The 16,225-nt window shown below is 46.7% G+C and overlaps 1 protein-coding gene across 4 annotated transcripts in view; it reads right to left on the reverse strand.

Moving 5' to 3' along the window:
- The window catches only part of LOC307246565 (uncharacterized protein), a 19,220-nt gene extending 4,283 nt beyond the window's left edge, over window positions 1-14,937 (reverse strand). For all 4 annotated transcript variants that reach the window (XR_013844706.1, XM_080022529.1, XM_080022528.1 and 1 more), the window contains exons 1-4: window positions 14,861-14,937; window positions 5,417-5,570; window positions 4,985-5,086; window positions 4,533-4,658 (exon numbers count right to left, since the gene is read on the reverse strand). Coding sequence is in view for 3 of the 4 variants with exons in the window: in XM_080022529.1 (XP_079878655.1) it covers window positions 4,533-4,658; window positions 4,985-5,086; window positions 5,417-5,569 (381 nt within the window). In the remaining variant the exon portion in view is untranslated. The remainder of the gene's footprint in view (window positions 1-4,532; window positions 4,659-4,984; window positions 5,087-5,416; window positions 5,571-14,860) is intronic.
- Window positions 14,938-16,225: the final 1,288 nt, after the last annotated feature.

Consider the following 16,225-nt stretch of genomic DNA (forward strand, 5'->3'; position numbering starts at 1 on the left):
TTGACATGTGGTGAGGGTGGAGGCCAAGCTCCCGTTGCACCACCTCCCAAAGCTGCTCTACTGGATTGACATTTGGTGAGGGTGGAGGCCAAGCTCCCGTTGCACCACCTCCCAAAGCTGCTCTACTGGATTGACATGTGGTGAGGGTGGAGGCCAAGCTCCCGTTGCACCACCTCCCAAAGCTGCTCTACTGGGTTGACATGTGGTGAGGGTGGAGGCCAAGCTCCCATTGCACCCCCTCCCAAAGCTGCTCTACTGGGTTGACATGTGGTGAGGGTGGAGGCCAAGCTCTCGTTGCACCACCTCCAAAAGCTGCTCTACTGCGTTGACATGTGGTGAGGGTGGAGGCCAAGCTCCCGTTGCACCACCTCCCAAAGCTGCTCTACTGGATTGACATGTGGTGAGGGTGGAGGCCAAGCTCCCGTTGCAGCACCTCCCAAAGCTGCTCTACTGGATTGACATTTGGTGAGGGTGGAGGCCAAGCTCCCGTTGCACCACCTCCCAAAGCTGCTCTACTGGATTGACATGTGGTGAGGGTGGAGGCCAAGCTCCCGTTGCACCACCTCCCAAAGCTGCTCTACTGGATTGACATTTGGTGAGGGTGGAGGCCAAGCTCCCGTTGCACCACCTCCCAAAGCTGCTCTACTGGATTGACATGTGGTGAGGGTGGAGGCCAAGCTCCCGTTGCACCACCTCCCAAAGCTGCTCTACTGCGTTGACATGTGGTGAGGGTGGAGGCCAAGCTCCCGTTGCACCACCTCCCAAAGCTGCTCTACTGGGTTAACATGTGGTGAGGGTGGAGGCCAAGCTCCCGTTGCACCACCTCCCAAAGCTGCTCTACTGGATTGACATGTGGTGAGGGTGGAGGCCAAGCTCCCGTTGCACCACCTCCCAAAGCTGCTCTACTGGATTGACATGTGGTGAGGGTGGAGGCCAAGCTCCCGTTGCACCACCTCCCAAAGCTGCTCTACTGGGTTGACATGTGGTGAGGGTGGAGGCCAAGCTCCCGTTGCACCCCTCCCAAAGCTGCTCTACTGGGTTGACATGTGGTGAGGGTGGAGGCCAAGCTCCCGTTGCACCACCTCCCAAAGCTGCTCTACTGCGTTGACATGTGGTGAGGGTGGAGGCCAAGCTCCCGTTGCACCACCTCCCAAAGCTGCTCTACTGGGTTAACGTGTGGTGAGGGTGGAGGCCAAGCTCCCGTTGCACCACCTCCCAAAGCTGCTCTACTGGATTGACATGTGGTGAGGGTGGAGGCCAAGCTCCCGTTGCACCACCTCCCAAAGCTGCTCTACTGGATTGACATGTGGTGAGGGTGGAGGCCAAGCTCCCGTTGCACCACCTCCCAAAGCTGCTCTACTGGGTTGACATGTGGTGAGGGTGGAGGCCAAGCTCCCGTTGCACCCCTCCCAAAGCTGCTCTACTGCGTTGACATGTGGTGAGGGTGGAGGCCAAGCTCCCGTTGCACCACCTCCCAAAGCTGCTCTACTGGGTTAACGTGTGGTGAGGGTGGAGGCCAAGCTCCCGTTGCACCACCTCCCAAAGCTGCTCTACTGGATTGACATGTGGTGAGGGTGGAGGCCAAGCTCCCATTGCACCCCCTCCCAAAGCTGCTCTACTGCGTTGACATGTGGTGAGGGTGGAGGCCAAGCTCCCGTTGCACCACCTCCCAAAGCTGCTCTATTGGGTTAACGTGTGGTGAGGGTGGAGGCCAAGCTCCCGTTGCACCACCTCCCAAAGCTGCTCTACTGGATTGACATGTGGTGAGGGTGGAGGGCAAGCTCCCGTTGCACCACCTCCCAAAGCTGCTCTACCGGATTGACATGTGGAGGGTGGAGGCCATTGGAGTACAGTCAACTCATTGTCATGTTGAAGAAACCACTTTGAGATGCTTTGAGCTTTGTGACGTGCTGCATTATCCTGCTGGAAGTAGCATCACAAGATGCTGCACTGTGCTCATTATGGGATGGACATGCTCAGCAACAATACTCAGGTACGATGTGGCCTTTAAACCATGTTCACTTGGTACTAAGGGCCCAAAGTGTGCCAAGAAAATATCCAACACACCATTACACCACCAGCACCACCCTGAACCCTTGATACCAGGCAGGATGGAGCCATGCTTTCATGTTGTTTACACCACATTCTGACCCGACCATCTGAAGGTGGCAGCTGAAATGGAGTCTCATCAGACCAGGCAACGTGTTTACAATCTTCTATTCCTCCATTGTTGGTGCCTGAGTTTCCTGTTGTGAGCTGACAGGAGCAGCACCGGGTGTGGTCTTCTGCTGCTGCAGCTCATCTGCTTCAAGGTTCCACGTGTTGTGCCTTATAGATGCAAACCTTGGTTGTAACCGGTGCTTATTTGAGTGACTGTTTCCTTTCTATCGTCTGGAACCAGTCTGCCCATTCTCCTCTGACCTCTGACCTCAACCGGGCATTTCGTCCACACAACTGCCGCTCACTGGATATTTTCTCTTTTTGGGACCGTTCTCTGTAAACCCTGGAGGTGGTTGTGCGTGAAAATCCCAGTAGGTCAGCAGTTTCTGAAATACTCAGACCAGCCTCTCTGGCACCAACAACCATGCCACGTTCAAAGTCACTTAAATCCCCTTTCTTCTCCGTTCTGATGCTGGGTTTGAACTTCAGCAAGTCATCCTGACCACGTCTACATGCCTCCAAGCAATGAGCTGCTGCCATGTGATTGGCTGATTAGCTATTTGTGTTTACAAGCAATTGAACAGGTGTAACAACTAAAGTGGCCGGTGAGTGTATATACTGTGTGTGTGGGTATATATATATATATATATATATATATATATATATATATATATATATATATATATATATATATATATATACTGTATATATATTTGACAAGGAGCACATTGTTATGCTAGACGACTGGGTCAGAGCATCTCCACAAGCTCAGGTCTTGTTGGCTGTTCCTGCTGTGCAGTGGTTACAACCTTCCAAAAGTGTCCAAGGAAGGACGACCGGTGAACTGGCGACAGGGTCATGGGGCCCAAGGCTCAGTGATGCACGTGGGGAGCCAAGTCTAGCCTGCCTGGTTGGATCCCACAGAAGAACTACTGTAGCACAAAGTGGTGAAACAGTGAATGTTGCTATGATAGAAAGGTAGAACACAGTGCATGGCAGCTTGCTGCGTATGGGAGTGTCCATGCTGACCCCTGTCCACCCCTGAAAGCTCCTACAATGGACACGTCAGCGTCACAACTGGACCATGGAGCAATGGAAGAAGGTGGAGGTCTGATGAATCACCTTTTCTTCTACATCATGTGGCTGGGTGGGGTTAGGGTCTGATCCGATGGAGCATCTGTGGGATGTGCTGGAGCAACAAGCAAGATCCATGGGGGCTCCACCTCTAACTTCCAGGACTTAAAGGATCTGCTGCTAACGTCTTGGTGCCAGATACCACAGGACACCTTCAGAGTCCAGTGGAGTCCATGCCTCCACGTGTCAGAGCTGTTTTGGCAACATGAAGAGGGGGCTGATCAGGTTTATAGACAGAAATTCCTCTAGTCGTGGAACAGAATGTGACCACCAGATCCAGTAGGATCCAGAATGTCCCAGAAATGCTCTATGAAGACTTGGAGGAACAGGACTTTCAGCTCAACCAGGATGGACCTGAAGAAGACCTTTTCCAGTGTTGACCCTCTTTGAAGACCCTTCCTGAAGACCATCCCTGAAGACCTTCCCCGAAGACCCTTCCTGAGGAATATTCCTGAAGACCTTCCCCGAAGACCCTTCCTGAAGAATATTCCTGTAGACTCTTCCTGAAGACCCTTCCCGAAGACCATCCCTGAAGACCATCCCTGGAGACCCTGCCTGAGGACCCTTCCCGAAGACCCTCCCTGAGTCAATGATCTCATCAGCGTTCCGTCTCACACGGTGCTGCAGGTGGAGCATGGAGGTCTTTTATTGTCCTTCATAAGGTCAATAATACATGCTCTGCGTCTTGATATACCACACCTGTCCAGCAGGTAGACAGGACATTTTACTAAACAAATGTTCATCTTTCTGTGCCAAATTTGAGTGTACATAGTGTGTACAGTGTACATAGTTTGTTCATAATGTGTTCACAGTGTGTACAGTGTGTTCACAGTGTGTACAGTGTGTTCACAGTTTGTACATAGTGTTCATAGTGTGTTCACAGTGTGTACATAGTGTGTACATAGTGTGTTCACAGTGTGTACATAGTGTGTTCACATTGTGTACATAGTGTGTACATAGTGTGTTCAGTGTGTACATAGTGTGTTCACAGTGTGTACATAGTGTGTTCACAGTGTGTACATAGTGTGTACATAGTGTGTTCACAGTGTGTACATGGTGTGTTTACAGTGTGTACATAGTATGTACATAGTGTGTTGACAGTGTGTACACAGTGTGTACATAGTGTGGTCAGTTTGTACATAGTGTGTTCAAAGTGTGTACATAGCGTGTACATCGTGTGTTCACAGTGTGTACATAGTGTGTACATAGTGTGTACATTGTGTGTACATAGTGTGTACCTCCAGCTCCAGGAAGTGTCCCAGTCCTTCCACTGTGTCCAGGTGAACCCTGGTTTGTCCGACCAGGAAGAGACGACGCTGCTTCACCACCTCACCCCGAACACACAGGGCGCTAGAGAGTACCTCCTGGTGCACGCACACACACACACACACACACACACACACACAGTCCAGTAGCTCTTGTCTGTTGTCAGCCATTCTCCATCCCATAATAATCTGTATTTATATTAAATGTTGCTAAACAAAAAGTTAAAATATTACAACAAAAAGAAAAGTCACCTGCCCCCGGAGGGCAACTGGCCACTTGGGGGCCCCCGGAGGGCAACTGGTCACTTGGGGTCCCCGGAGGGCAATTGGCCACTAGGGGGCCCCGGGGGGCCACTGGCCACTAGGGGCCCCTGGGGGGGACAGGTAGGGTGTATTGTAAACATGCAGTGTGCAGCGCTTGGTACCCGCAGCCCCTGGGGGTCCCTGGTGGTACTGACGCAGTACGAGGACACTTTGGGACCCTCGGTGTCTGGACGCTCGTAGAAGATCAGCTCTCCTGTGCCGTCCTGGGAACAGGAAGTGAAACCAGGAAGTGGAAACATGAAGTGGAAACATGAAGTGGAAACAGGAAGAGGAAACAGGAAGTGAAAACAGGAAGTGGAAACATTAAGTGAAGACAGGAAGAGGAAACAGATAGTGAAAACAGGAACAGGAAAAAGGAAGAGGAAAGAGGAAGCGGAAACAGGAAGAGGAAACAGGACGTGAAAACAGGAAGGGGAAACAGTAAGTGGAAACAGGAAGAGGAAACAGGAAGTGAAAACAGGAAGTGGAAAAAGGAAGAGGAAACAGGAAGCTGAACCATGACATAGTGTGTGTGTGTGTGTGTGTGTGTGTACCAGGAAGTCCCTCAGCTTCAGGCGTCCTCGGCTGCAGCTGTAGAAGGTGTCTCTCTGTTGCAGTGTTGCCTCTGATTGGCTGAGCTGCCGGGCACGCTCAGTGAGACAGGCCACATCGTGCACGCACGCCTTCACCTCCACGTTTGACGGCATGCTACCACACACACACACACACACACACACAAACACCAAGCTGCCGTCACCATAGCAACAAGGACTTCCTGGGGTCACATGGGGCTGAAGTGTCATTCTTTAATAACGAGGACAATGATTCTATAGAGTTAAAAAATAATATATATTATATTATAATATAAAAAAATAACATTATATATAATATAATATATTATATCATATATATTATATAATACATATATGCAGTGAAATGTCATGACACCCGGTGATTACGCAAAATAAGCTCTATAAGCTCTAAAAATACTAAAATGTGCGTGTATATGTATGTGACAAATAATCTCTTGAACTCTAACTTGATATAATATATATGATATAATAATATATTATATTGATATTTTATTATATTATATACAGGTACTCCTCACTTAACCCGCCTTTAGACTTACGACCAGCTCTCTGACCAGTCTGTATTGTACACTGTATATAATACCAAGCATCTCATCTCATCACCCTTAATATAGTAAATACTATATATACGCTAGCTATACTATATATACAATATACACTTTATATACTATATATACTACAGTATATACACTATATATATGATATACACTATATACACTACATAAAAATTCTACACTATATACACTATATATACTATATACACTATATACACTAAATCTAGCCACTGGGGTGCACAAGCCAGTGTATCATCAGTGCCGGATGAATAGAGAGGCTGCGACAGGAAGGACAAGCAGCGCAAAAAGCATCAAATCAAACATGAGGACAACAAATCTGATTTCCAAACCACATCGGTGGAGGCCCAGCATAACAACCACCACCACTGAAGAAGAAGAAGAAGAAGAAGAAGAAGAAGAAGAAGAGGAAGAAGAAGAAGAAGAGGAAGAAGAGGAAGAAGAGGAAGAAGAAGAAGAAGAGGAAGAAGAGGAGTAGGAAGGAATAAAGTAGAGTAGGAACTTTGAACGTTGGCACGATGAAGGGTAAAGTGAGAGAGCTGGCTGACATGATGGAGAGAAGGAAGGTAGATGTACTATGTGTACAAGAGACCAGGTGGAAGGGGGGAGATTCAAGATTCAAGAGGTTTATTCATCACATACATATACATACAGTAGAAGACCCTGAGTTTCCTCAGCTGCCTGAGGTGGTAAAGACGCTGCTTCACCTTTCTTACCAGAGTGTCTGTTTGTAAAGTCCATGTTAAATCCTCTGTGATGTGGACTCCCAGGTACTTGAAGCTGCTCACCCTGTCAACAGAAGTCCCATTCATCACCAAGGGCGTGTGCGTCCTCGGTTGTAATCCTCGCCTAAAGTCCACAATCAGCTCCTTAGTTTTGCTGACGTTCAGGTGGAGGCTGTTGTCCTGGCACCAGAGTGACAGGTCAGCCACCTCCTCGCGGTAGGCCTTCTCATCGCCGTCGGTGATCAGGCCCACGACAACGGTGTCGTCAGCAAACTTGATGATGGTGTTGGAGCTGGACCTGGCGACACAGTCATGTGTGTACAGGGAGTACAGTAGGGGGCTGAGGACGGGGGGGATCCTGGGGATCCTGTGTTCAGAGTGTGGGAGCTGGACGTGTACCACCCCACCCTAACCACCTGGGGCCTGGCTGTAAGGAAGTCCAGGATCCAGGCACACAGCGGAGTGTTCAGTCCTAGCTCCTGCAGATCTGCAGCCAGTCTGATGGGGACTATGGTATTGAAAGCTGAACTATAAGCGATGAACAGCAATCTCACATAGGTCCCCTTCCGGCCATCCAGGTGTGTGAGCGTGGTGTGCAGTACCTGGGAGACCGCGTCATCCGTGGATCTGTTCTGCCGGTACACAAACTGCAACGGGTCCAATGTGCGAGGGAGGGAGGCGCAGATATAATCCTTAATAAGCCTCTCTAAACACTTCATGACCACCGAGGTGAGGGCCACCGGACGGTAGTCATTCAGCCAGGCAGGAGAGGCGATCTTCGGGACAGGAACGACGGTGGACCTCTTGAAGCAGGACGGGACCACTGATTCAGCCAGGGAGATGTTGAATATCGTAGTGAGCATCGTGGCTAGCTGGTTAGCACAGGTCTTCAGTACTTGTCCAGATATGCCATGTGGGCCTGCAGCTTTCCTGGTGTTGACACGCATCAGAGCCCTAATGACGTCATGCTCAGACACAGAGAGTGCGGGCTCATCCCCAGCGATGTAACTCCAATTAGACAGCAAGCTAGCGGTGCTGTTGCCAGACTCAAACAGCGCATAAAAGGAGTTCAGTTCGTTGGCTAGGGAGGCGGCCACACTTGTGGCTGGGGAGGAGCTGCTCTTGTAGTTCATTATAGTCCGCAGCCCCTCCCACAAGCGTCTGGTGTCCTGTTGCTCCATCTGTAGCTCCACGGTCTCTCCGTACGTCCATTTAGTGTCCTTCACCACCCTCCGCAGATTGTACGACGCCGCTTTGTAATTGTTTATGTTTCCGGATACAAGACCGTAGTTGTAAGCGACTGTGTGAGCATTCAGAGCACCGCGGATGGATTTATCCACCCACGGCTTCCGGTTCGGAAATATCCGAACTTTCGCCGGAGGAACGACGCTGTCCGCCAGCGTAGCTATGGAGCCCACAGCTACTTCCGTAAACTCACTGACATCATTGGAACTTGATTGGAACATGTCCCAGTCTACGTCAGTCAGAGCGTCCTGAAGTGCGGCCTCTGATTGGATGTTTTTTTTGGGTTACACCAGCAGCTGTATTTCGTAAGGCAGACACCTCCACTCTTGGATTTCCCCGACTCCTCCGACCTGTCGGTGCGGAACACAGAGAAGGACTCGGCTGGACGTATGCCGTGGTCTGGCACCAGCGGGTTCAGCCATGTCTCCGTCAGGCAGAGGACGCAGCAGTTTCTCGTATCCCGTTGGAATTTAATCCTCGATCGAAGTTCATCCATCTTGTTCTGAAGAGACTGAACGTTGGCAAGAAGGATGCTTGGCAGAGTTGTACGCTAAGGTTGTGTCCTCATTCTGACTGAATGCCGTCTCGTTTACCATGGTGCTTTCTCCATGGGCCTGCCCGTGGAACAGCGGCTCCATTGTTGTTGTTTTTGTTGAGAGCGTTGGCATGTAAAATTTCTGGCGGCCACTCTGTATCCATGGATAAAAGTCCCAAAGTTATTCTTTCAGGGAAGTTTTTATATCCACGAGTGTATCGGGCCGTAGGAGATCACTGTCGATGCTTTTTTGGCGGACATTGTGATAAAAAACGGGATCCTTTTGCCAAAAGGATGGAATTGGCTGTTGTGAATACGTATTTCAAGAAGAGGGAGGAACAATGGGTGACATACAAGAATGGAGGAAGGTGCACACAGGTGGGCTTCATCTTATGCAGGAGCTGCAATCTGAAAGAGATAAGTGACTGCAAAGTGGTGGTAGGGGAGTGTGTTGCTAGTCAGCATCAGATGGTGGTCAGTAGGATGACTCTGGAGGCCAAGAAGAGGAAAGTGAGTGAATGAAGAGCCAAAGGTAAAAGGATGGAAGTTGAAAAAGGAGGAGTGTTGCTTGCAATTTAGTGAAGAGGTAAGTCAGGCAATAGGGGGGAATGAACGGTTACCAGATGACTGGGAAACAACTGCAGAAGTGGTGAGGGAGACGACCAAGAAGGTACTCTGTGTATCATGCAGGAAGAGGAAGGAAGACAAGGACTCTTTGTGGTGGAATAAGGAAGTAAAGGAGAGCATAGAGCAGAAGAGGTTGGCAAAGAAGAAATGGGATAGTCAGAGAGGTGAAGAAAGTAGACAGGAGTACAAGCTGATGGGGCACAAGGCGAAGAGAGAAGTGGCAAAGGAAAAGGAAAAGGCGTATGAGGAGTTGTATGAGAGGTTGGACAGTAAGGAAGGAGGAAAGGACTTGTACCGATTGGCAAGACAAAGGGACCAAGCTGGGAAGGATGTACAGCCGGTTAGGGTGATGAAGGATAATGATGGGAATGTGCTGACTAGTGAGGAGAGTGAGGAGAGTGTTAGAAAGGTGGAAGGAGTACTTTGAGGAGTTGATGAATGAAGAAAATGAGAGGGAGAGAAGAGTGGATGATGTGGGGATAGTGGATCAAGAAGTGCAGCAAATTATCAAGGATGAGGTGAGAACAGCATTAAAGAAGATGAAGAGTGGAAAGGCAGTTGGTCTAGATGACATACCTGGGGAAGCATGGAAATGTTTAGGTGAGATGGCAGTAACGTTCCTAACGAGACTGTTTAACACCATCCTGGAAAGGGAAAGGATGCCGGAGGAGTGGAGAAGAAGTGTACTGGTACCATCTTCAAGAATAAGGGAGACGTACAGAGCTGTAGTAACTACAGGGGAATAAAGTTGATCAGCCACAGCATGAAGCTATGGGAAAGGCTAGTGAAGGCTAGGTTAAGAGGAGCGGTGGGGATCAGCGAGCAGCAGTATGGTTTCATGCCAGGAAAGAGTACTACAGATGACATGTTTGCTTTAAGAACACTGATGGAAAAGTACAGGGAAGGCCAGAGGGAGTTGCACTGTGTCTTTGTAGATTTAGAGAAAGCATATGATAGGGTGCCGAGGGAGGAAGTGTGGTATTGCATGAGGAAGTCGGGGGTAGCAGAGACGTACATAAGAGTGGTACAGGATATGTATGAGGGCAGTCAGACAGTAGTAAGGTGTGCAGTAGGCGTGACCAAGGCATCAAAGTGGAGGTGGGACTGCATCAAGGATCAGCTCTGAGCCCTTTCTTGTTGCAGTGGTGATGGACAGGTTAACAGATGAAATCAGGCAGGAGTCTCTGTGGACTATGATGTTCACGGATGACATTGTGATCTGTAGCGAGAGTAGGGAGCAGGTGGAGGAGAGCCTGGAGAAGTGGAGGCATGCATTAGGGAGAAGAGGAATGAACGTCAGCAGGAGTAAGACACAATACATGCCTGAATGGGAGGGAGGGCGGAGAAAAGCTGAGAATGCAAGAAGTGGAGGTGGAGAAGGCGGATGAGTTCAAGTACTTGGGTTCGACCATCCAAAGCAGCTGAGCGTGCAGGAGAGAGGTGAAGAAGAGAGTACAGGCAGGGTGGAGTGGGTGGAGAAGAGTGTCCGGAGTGATCTGTGACAGAAGGGTTCCAGCAAAAGTGAAGGGGAAGGTGTACAGGACGGTAGTGAGAGCAGCCATGTTGTACGGTTTAGAGGCGGTGGCACTGACAAAAAGGCAGGTGGATGAAGTGGAGATGGCAGAGTTGAGGATGTGGAGGTTTTCATTGGGAGGGACAAGGATGGACAGGCTTAAGAATGAGGACATTAGAGGGACAGCTCAGGTTGGACAGTTTGGTGGAAAACGACATTTCACTGCATATATGTATGAACGTATGTATATGTATGTGACAAATAATCTCTTGAACTTGAACTTGAACTTGAACTTGAAAAGTGAGAGAGGCCAGATTGAGATGGTTTGGACATGTGTGGAGGAGAGATGAGAGTTACATTGGGAGAAGGAGGCTGAGGGTGGAGCTGCCAGGCAAGAGGGAAAGAGGAAGCAAAAGAGAAGCTTTATGGAGGTGCTGAGGGAGGACATGCAGGCGGCTGGTGTCAGGGAGGAAGATGCGCAGAACACAAGGTGTTGGAGGCAGATGATCCAATGTGGCCACCACTAACGGGAGCAGCCAAAAGAAGAAGACACTATGTATATATATGTATATGTATGTATATACCAGCCACACCCCCTTCCCGTGAAATAACACAGTATACACTGTATACACTATATACACTATATAGATACCAGCCACGCCCCCTTACCGTGAAATAACACTGTATACACTATATATGCTATATACAATATATATACCTATATGATGTGTTGTGCGCATTTCAAAACAAACATCCCGACGCGGCTTGGTGGTGACTGGGGACTTTAACACGGCAAATCTTGAAAAAAGTTCTGCATAATTTCCACCAACACATCAAATGTGCCACGAGGGGAGACAGAACTTTGGACCATTGCTCCACACCTTACAAGAACGGATACAAGACCGTCTCGCTCCCTGCTTTTGGGAAATCAGATCACGCCACGATTTCCCTGGTTCCCGTTTACAGTCCTCTGATCGCGCGAGAATTGGTGGTGACGAGGGAAGTGAAGCGGTGGACAGACCAATCAGAGGCTGCACTTCAGGACGCTCTGACTGACAGACTGGGATATGTTCCAATCAAGTTCAAGTGACGTCAGCAAGTTTACGGACGTAGCGGTGAGTTATGTGGCTACGTTAGGGGACAGCATCGTTCCCACGGTGAAAGTTCTGATATTTCCGAACCAGAAGCCGTGGGTTGATAAATCCATCCACTGCGCTCTGAATGCTCGCACGGACGCTTACGACGACGGACTTGTATCCGGAAATATGGACAGTTACAAACCGGTGTCAAACAATCTGCGGCGGGCGGTGAAGGACGCTAAATGGACGTACGGAGACTGTGGAGCTACAGATGGAGCAACGTTCACCAGACACTAGTGGGAGGGGCTGCGGACTATTACAAACTACAAGAGCAGCTCCTCCCCAGCCACGATTGTGGACGCCTCCCTAGCCAACGAACTGAACTCCTTTTATGCGCAGTTTGAGTCCAGCGACAGCACCGCTAACGTGGCTGCTGATTGGAGTTACATCGCTGGGGATGAGCGCGCACTCTAAGTGTCTGAGCATGATGTCAGGAGGGCTCTGATTATAGAGGTCCACCGTCGTTCCTGTCCTGAAGATCGCCTCTCCTGCCTGCCTGAATGACTACCGTCCAGTGGCCCTCACCTCGAGAGTCATGAAGTGTTTTGAGTGGCTGATTAAGGATTATATCTGCGCCTCCCTCCCCCGCACCTTGGACCCGTTGCAGTTTCGTACCGGCAGAACAGATCCACGGATTACGCGGTCTCCCAGGTACTGCACACCACGCTCACGCACCTGGATGGCCGGAAGGTGGTCTATGTGAGATTGCTGTTCATCGATTATAGTTCAGCTTTCAATACCATAGTCCCCACCAGACAAGCTGAAGGAGCTCGGACTGAACACTCCTCTGTGTGCCTGGATCCTGGACTTCCTCTCAGCCCAGCCCCAGGTGATTAGGGTGGGGAAGCACATGTCCAGCTCCCTCACTCTGAACACAGGATCCCCCCAGGGTTGCGTCCTCAGCCCCCTACTGTGCTCCCTGTACACACATGACTGTGTGGCCAGGTCCAGCTCCAACACCATCATCAAGTTTGCTGACGACACCGTTGTCGTGGGTCTGATCACCGACAGCGATGAGAAGGCCTACCGCGAGGAGGTGGCTGACCTGTCACTCTGGTGCCAGGACAACATTCTCCACCTGAACGTCAGCAAAACTAAGGAGCTGATTGTGGACTTTAGGCGAGGATTACAACCGAGGACGCGCACGCCCTTGGTGATTAATGGGACTTCTGTGGACAGGGTGAGCAGCTTAATATACCTGGGAGTCCACATCACAGAGGACTTAACATGGACTTTACAAACAGACACTCGTCTTTACATCTAGCGTCTTTACCACCTCAGGCAGCTGAGGAAATTCAGGGTTTCAGTGAGGATCCTCAAGTCCTTCTACTGTGAAGCAGTGGAGAGCATCCTGACAGGCAACATCGCTGCCTGGTTTGGGAACTGTACTGCTCAGGACAGACTGCCCTGCAGAGGGTGGTGCGTTCAGCCCAACGTACCACTGGTACTACCCTCCCCTCCCTGCAGGACTTATACACCAGGAGGTGTAGTAGCAGAGCTACAGAATCATGAAGGATCCTCACCACCCAAACAACGGACTTTTCCAGCTGCTACGGTCAGGCAAGCGCCTCCGCAGTCACACAGCAAGAAAAGAGACGGAGTTTCTTCCTCAAGCCATAAGAACTGTCAATGCTGACCTCACCAGGGGTTCTCACTGAGCCACACACATCGGCTCCACTACCTTTTGTACTGTATGTAGCATACTGTACTGCATACTGTATCACTGTTCTGGGTTGTTCGGTGTTACCGTGTTGTCGCGCCGTACTCTTGTATACTGTGCTGTATATCTCACAAACACTACCTCACTTTATTCACATGCCACTTTAATGCACATATCTGTATATACATTAATAGCCTATCCTATATACATAAGTTTATCCCATATCCATAAGCCTATTCCCTTTATCAATTTTGTACCCCCACCCTGCATTACCCTTGAGTTTTTATTTTATTTTATTTTATTTTATTTTAATCTATATATTTTTATTTTATTCTATAGTATTCGACTTACTGCATTACGTTTTAGGAATCAGTTAGTTAGTCAAGTAGAAATTATTAGGTAGCTACTGTGTTCAGTCTAGAACATATTGTGTGTAATCACCGGGTGCGTTGCATTGACAAGTTCAAGTTCAAGTTCAAGTTCAAGAGATTATTTGTCACATATATATACATACGTTCATACATATATGCAGTGAAATGTCATGACACCCGGTGATTACGCACAATAAGCTCTATAAATACTAAAAAATACCAAAATGTGCGTAATCGACATTTCACTGTATGAAAGTGTGTATATGTATGAAAGTATGTATGTGACAAATAAACCTCTTGAATCTTGAATATATACTATATACACTATATATACCAGCCACGCCCCCATAGTGTGAAATAACACTGTATACACGCTATATACACTATATATACCAGCCACGCCCCCTTAACGTGAAATAACACTGTATACACTATATACACTATATACGCTCTATACACTAAATATACTAGCCACGCCCCCTTATTGTTAAATAACATGGGTCCTCGCTTATCGACCAATTTGCTTAAGGACCAGGTGCTAGGAACGGAACTCGGTCTTTAAGTGAGGAGTACCTGTGTACAGTTACAGCTACAGGGGCAGACTATTGACGAGTAATGTTATTATTACTGACAGCAGTAATGGTATTGTTATTAGTAACATCAGTAATGTTATTGTTATTTCTAACAGTAGTAATGTTATTGTTATCACTAACACTAGACTATTGACGAGTAATGTTATTATTACTGACAGCAGTAATGGTATTGTTATTAGTAACATCAGTAATGTTATTGTTATTTCTAACAGTAGTAATGTTATTGTTATCACTAACACTAGACTATTGACGAGTAATGTTATTATTACTGACAGCAGTAATGGTATTGTTATTCGTAACACCAGTAATGTTATTGTTATTACTAACAGTAGTAATGTTATTGTTATGACTAACACTAGTAATGTTATTGTTATGACTAACACAAGTTATTTTATTGTTATTAATATTAATATTCATATCTTTACCTTTTGATCTCAATTCCTGTTCGGACTGAACAGTTCCCGCCAAGACACCATCTTCCGAAGTGGGCGGGACCGGAAGAAAAAAACCCGACTGTCTGACGTCACGACGTGACCCGGATGTAGTATATTCAGAGCGAGCGCTGCACAGAGCTACTGCATGTCTATATTATTATTATTATTATGATTATTATTATTATAGTGATACCACTCAGTGGCTCAGCATGAGGGTTCTATTGTTACCATGAAAATATCAAACATAACTGTTATAACTTTAATAAAACTAAAGTTCATGTTACTATACAACATGACTGTAATACCTTTAATAAACTAAAGTTCATGTTACTATACAACATGACTGTAATACCTTTAATAAACTAAAGTTCATGTTACTGTACAACATGACTGTAATACCTTTAATAAACTAAAGTTCATGTTACTATATAACATGACTGTAATACCTTTAATAAACTAAAGTTCATGTTACTATACAACATGACTGTAATACCTTTAATAAACTAAAGTTCATGTTACTATATAACATGACTGTAATACCTTTAATAAACTAAAGTTCATGTTACTGTACAACATGACTGTAATACCTTTAATAAACTAAAGTTCATGTTACTATACAACATGACTGTAATACCTTTAATAAACTAAAGTTCATGTTACTGTACAACATGACTGTAATACCTTTAATAAACTAAAGTTCATGTTACTATACAACATGACTGTAATACCTTTAATAAACTAAAGTTCATGTTACTATATAACATGACTGTAATACCTTTAATAAACTAAAGTTCATGTTACTATACAACATGACTGTAATACCTTTAATAAACTAAAGTTCATGTTACTGTACAACATGACTGTAATACCTTTAATAAACTAAAGTTCATGTTACTGTACAACATGACTGTAATACCTTTAATAAACTAAAGTTCATGTTACTATACAACATGACTGTAATACCTTTAATAAACTAAAGTTCATGTTACTGTACAACATGACTGTAATACCTTTAATAAACTAAAGTTCATGTTACTGTACAACATGACTGTAATAACTTTAATAAAACTAAAGTTCATGTTACTATATAACATGACTGTAATACCTTTAATAAACTAAAGTTCATGTTACTATATAACATGACTGTAATACCTTTAATAAACTAAAGTTCATGTTACTATATAACATGACTGTAATACCTTTAATAAACTAAAGTTCATGTTACTATATAACATGACTGTAATACCTTTAATAAACTAAAGTTCATGTTACTATACAACATGACTGTAATACCTTTAATAAACTAAAGTTCATGTTACTATACAACATGACTGTAATACCTTTAATAAACTAAAG

The sequence above is a fragment of the Zeus faber genome, assembly GCF_960531495.2.
Source record: "Zeus faber genome assembly, chromosome: 21".
NCBI classification, from domain to species: Eukaryota; Metazoa; Chordata; class Actinopteri; order Zeiformes; family Zeidae; genus Zeus; species Zeus faber.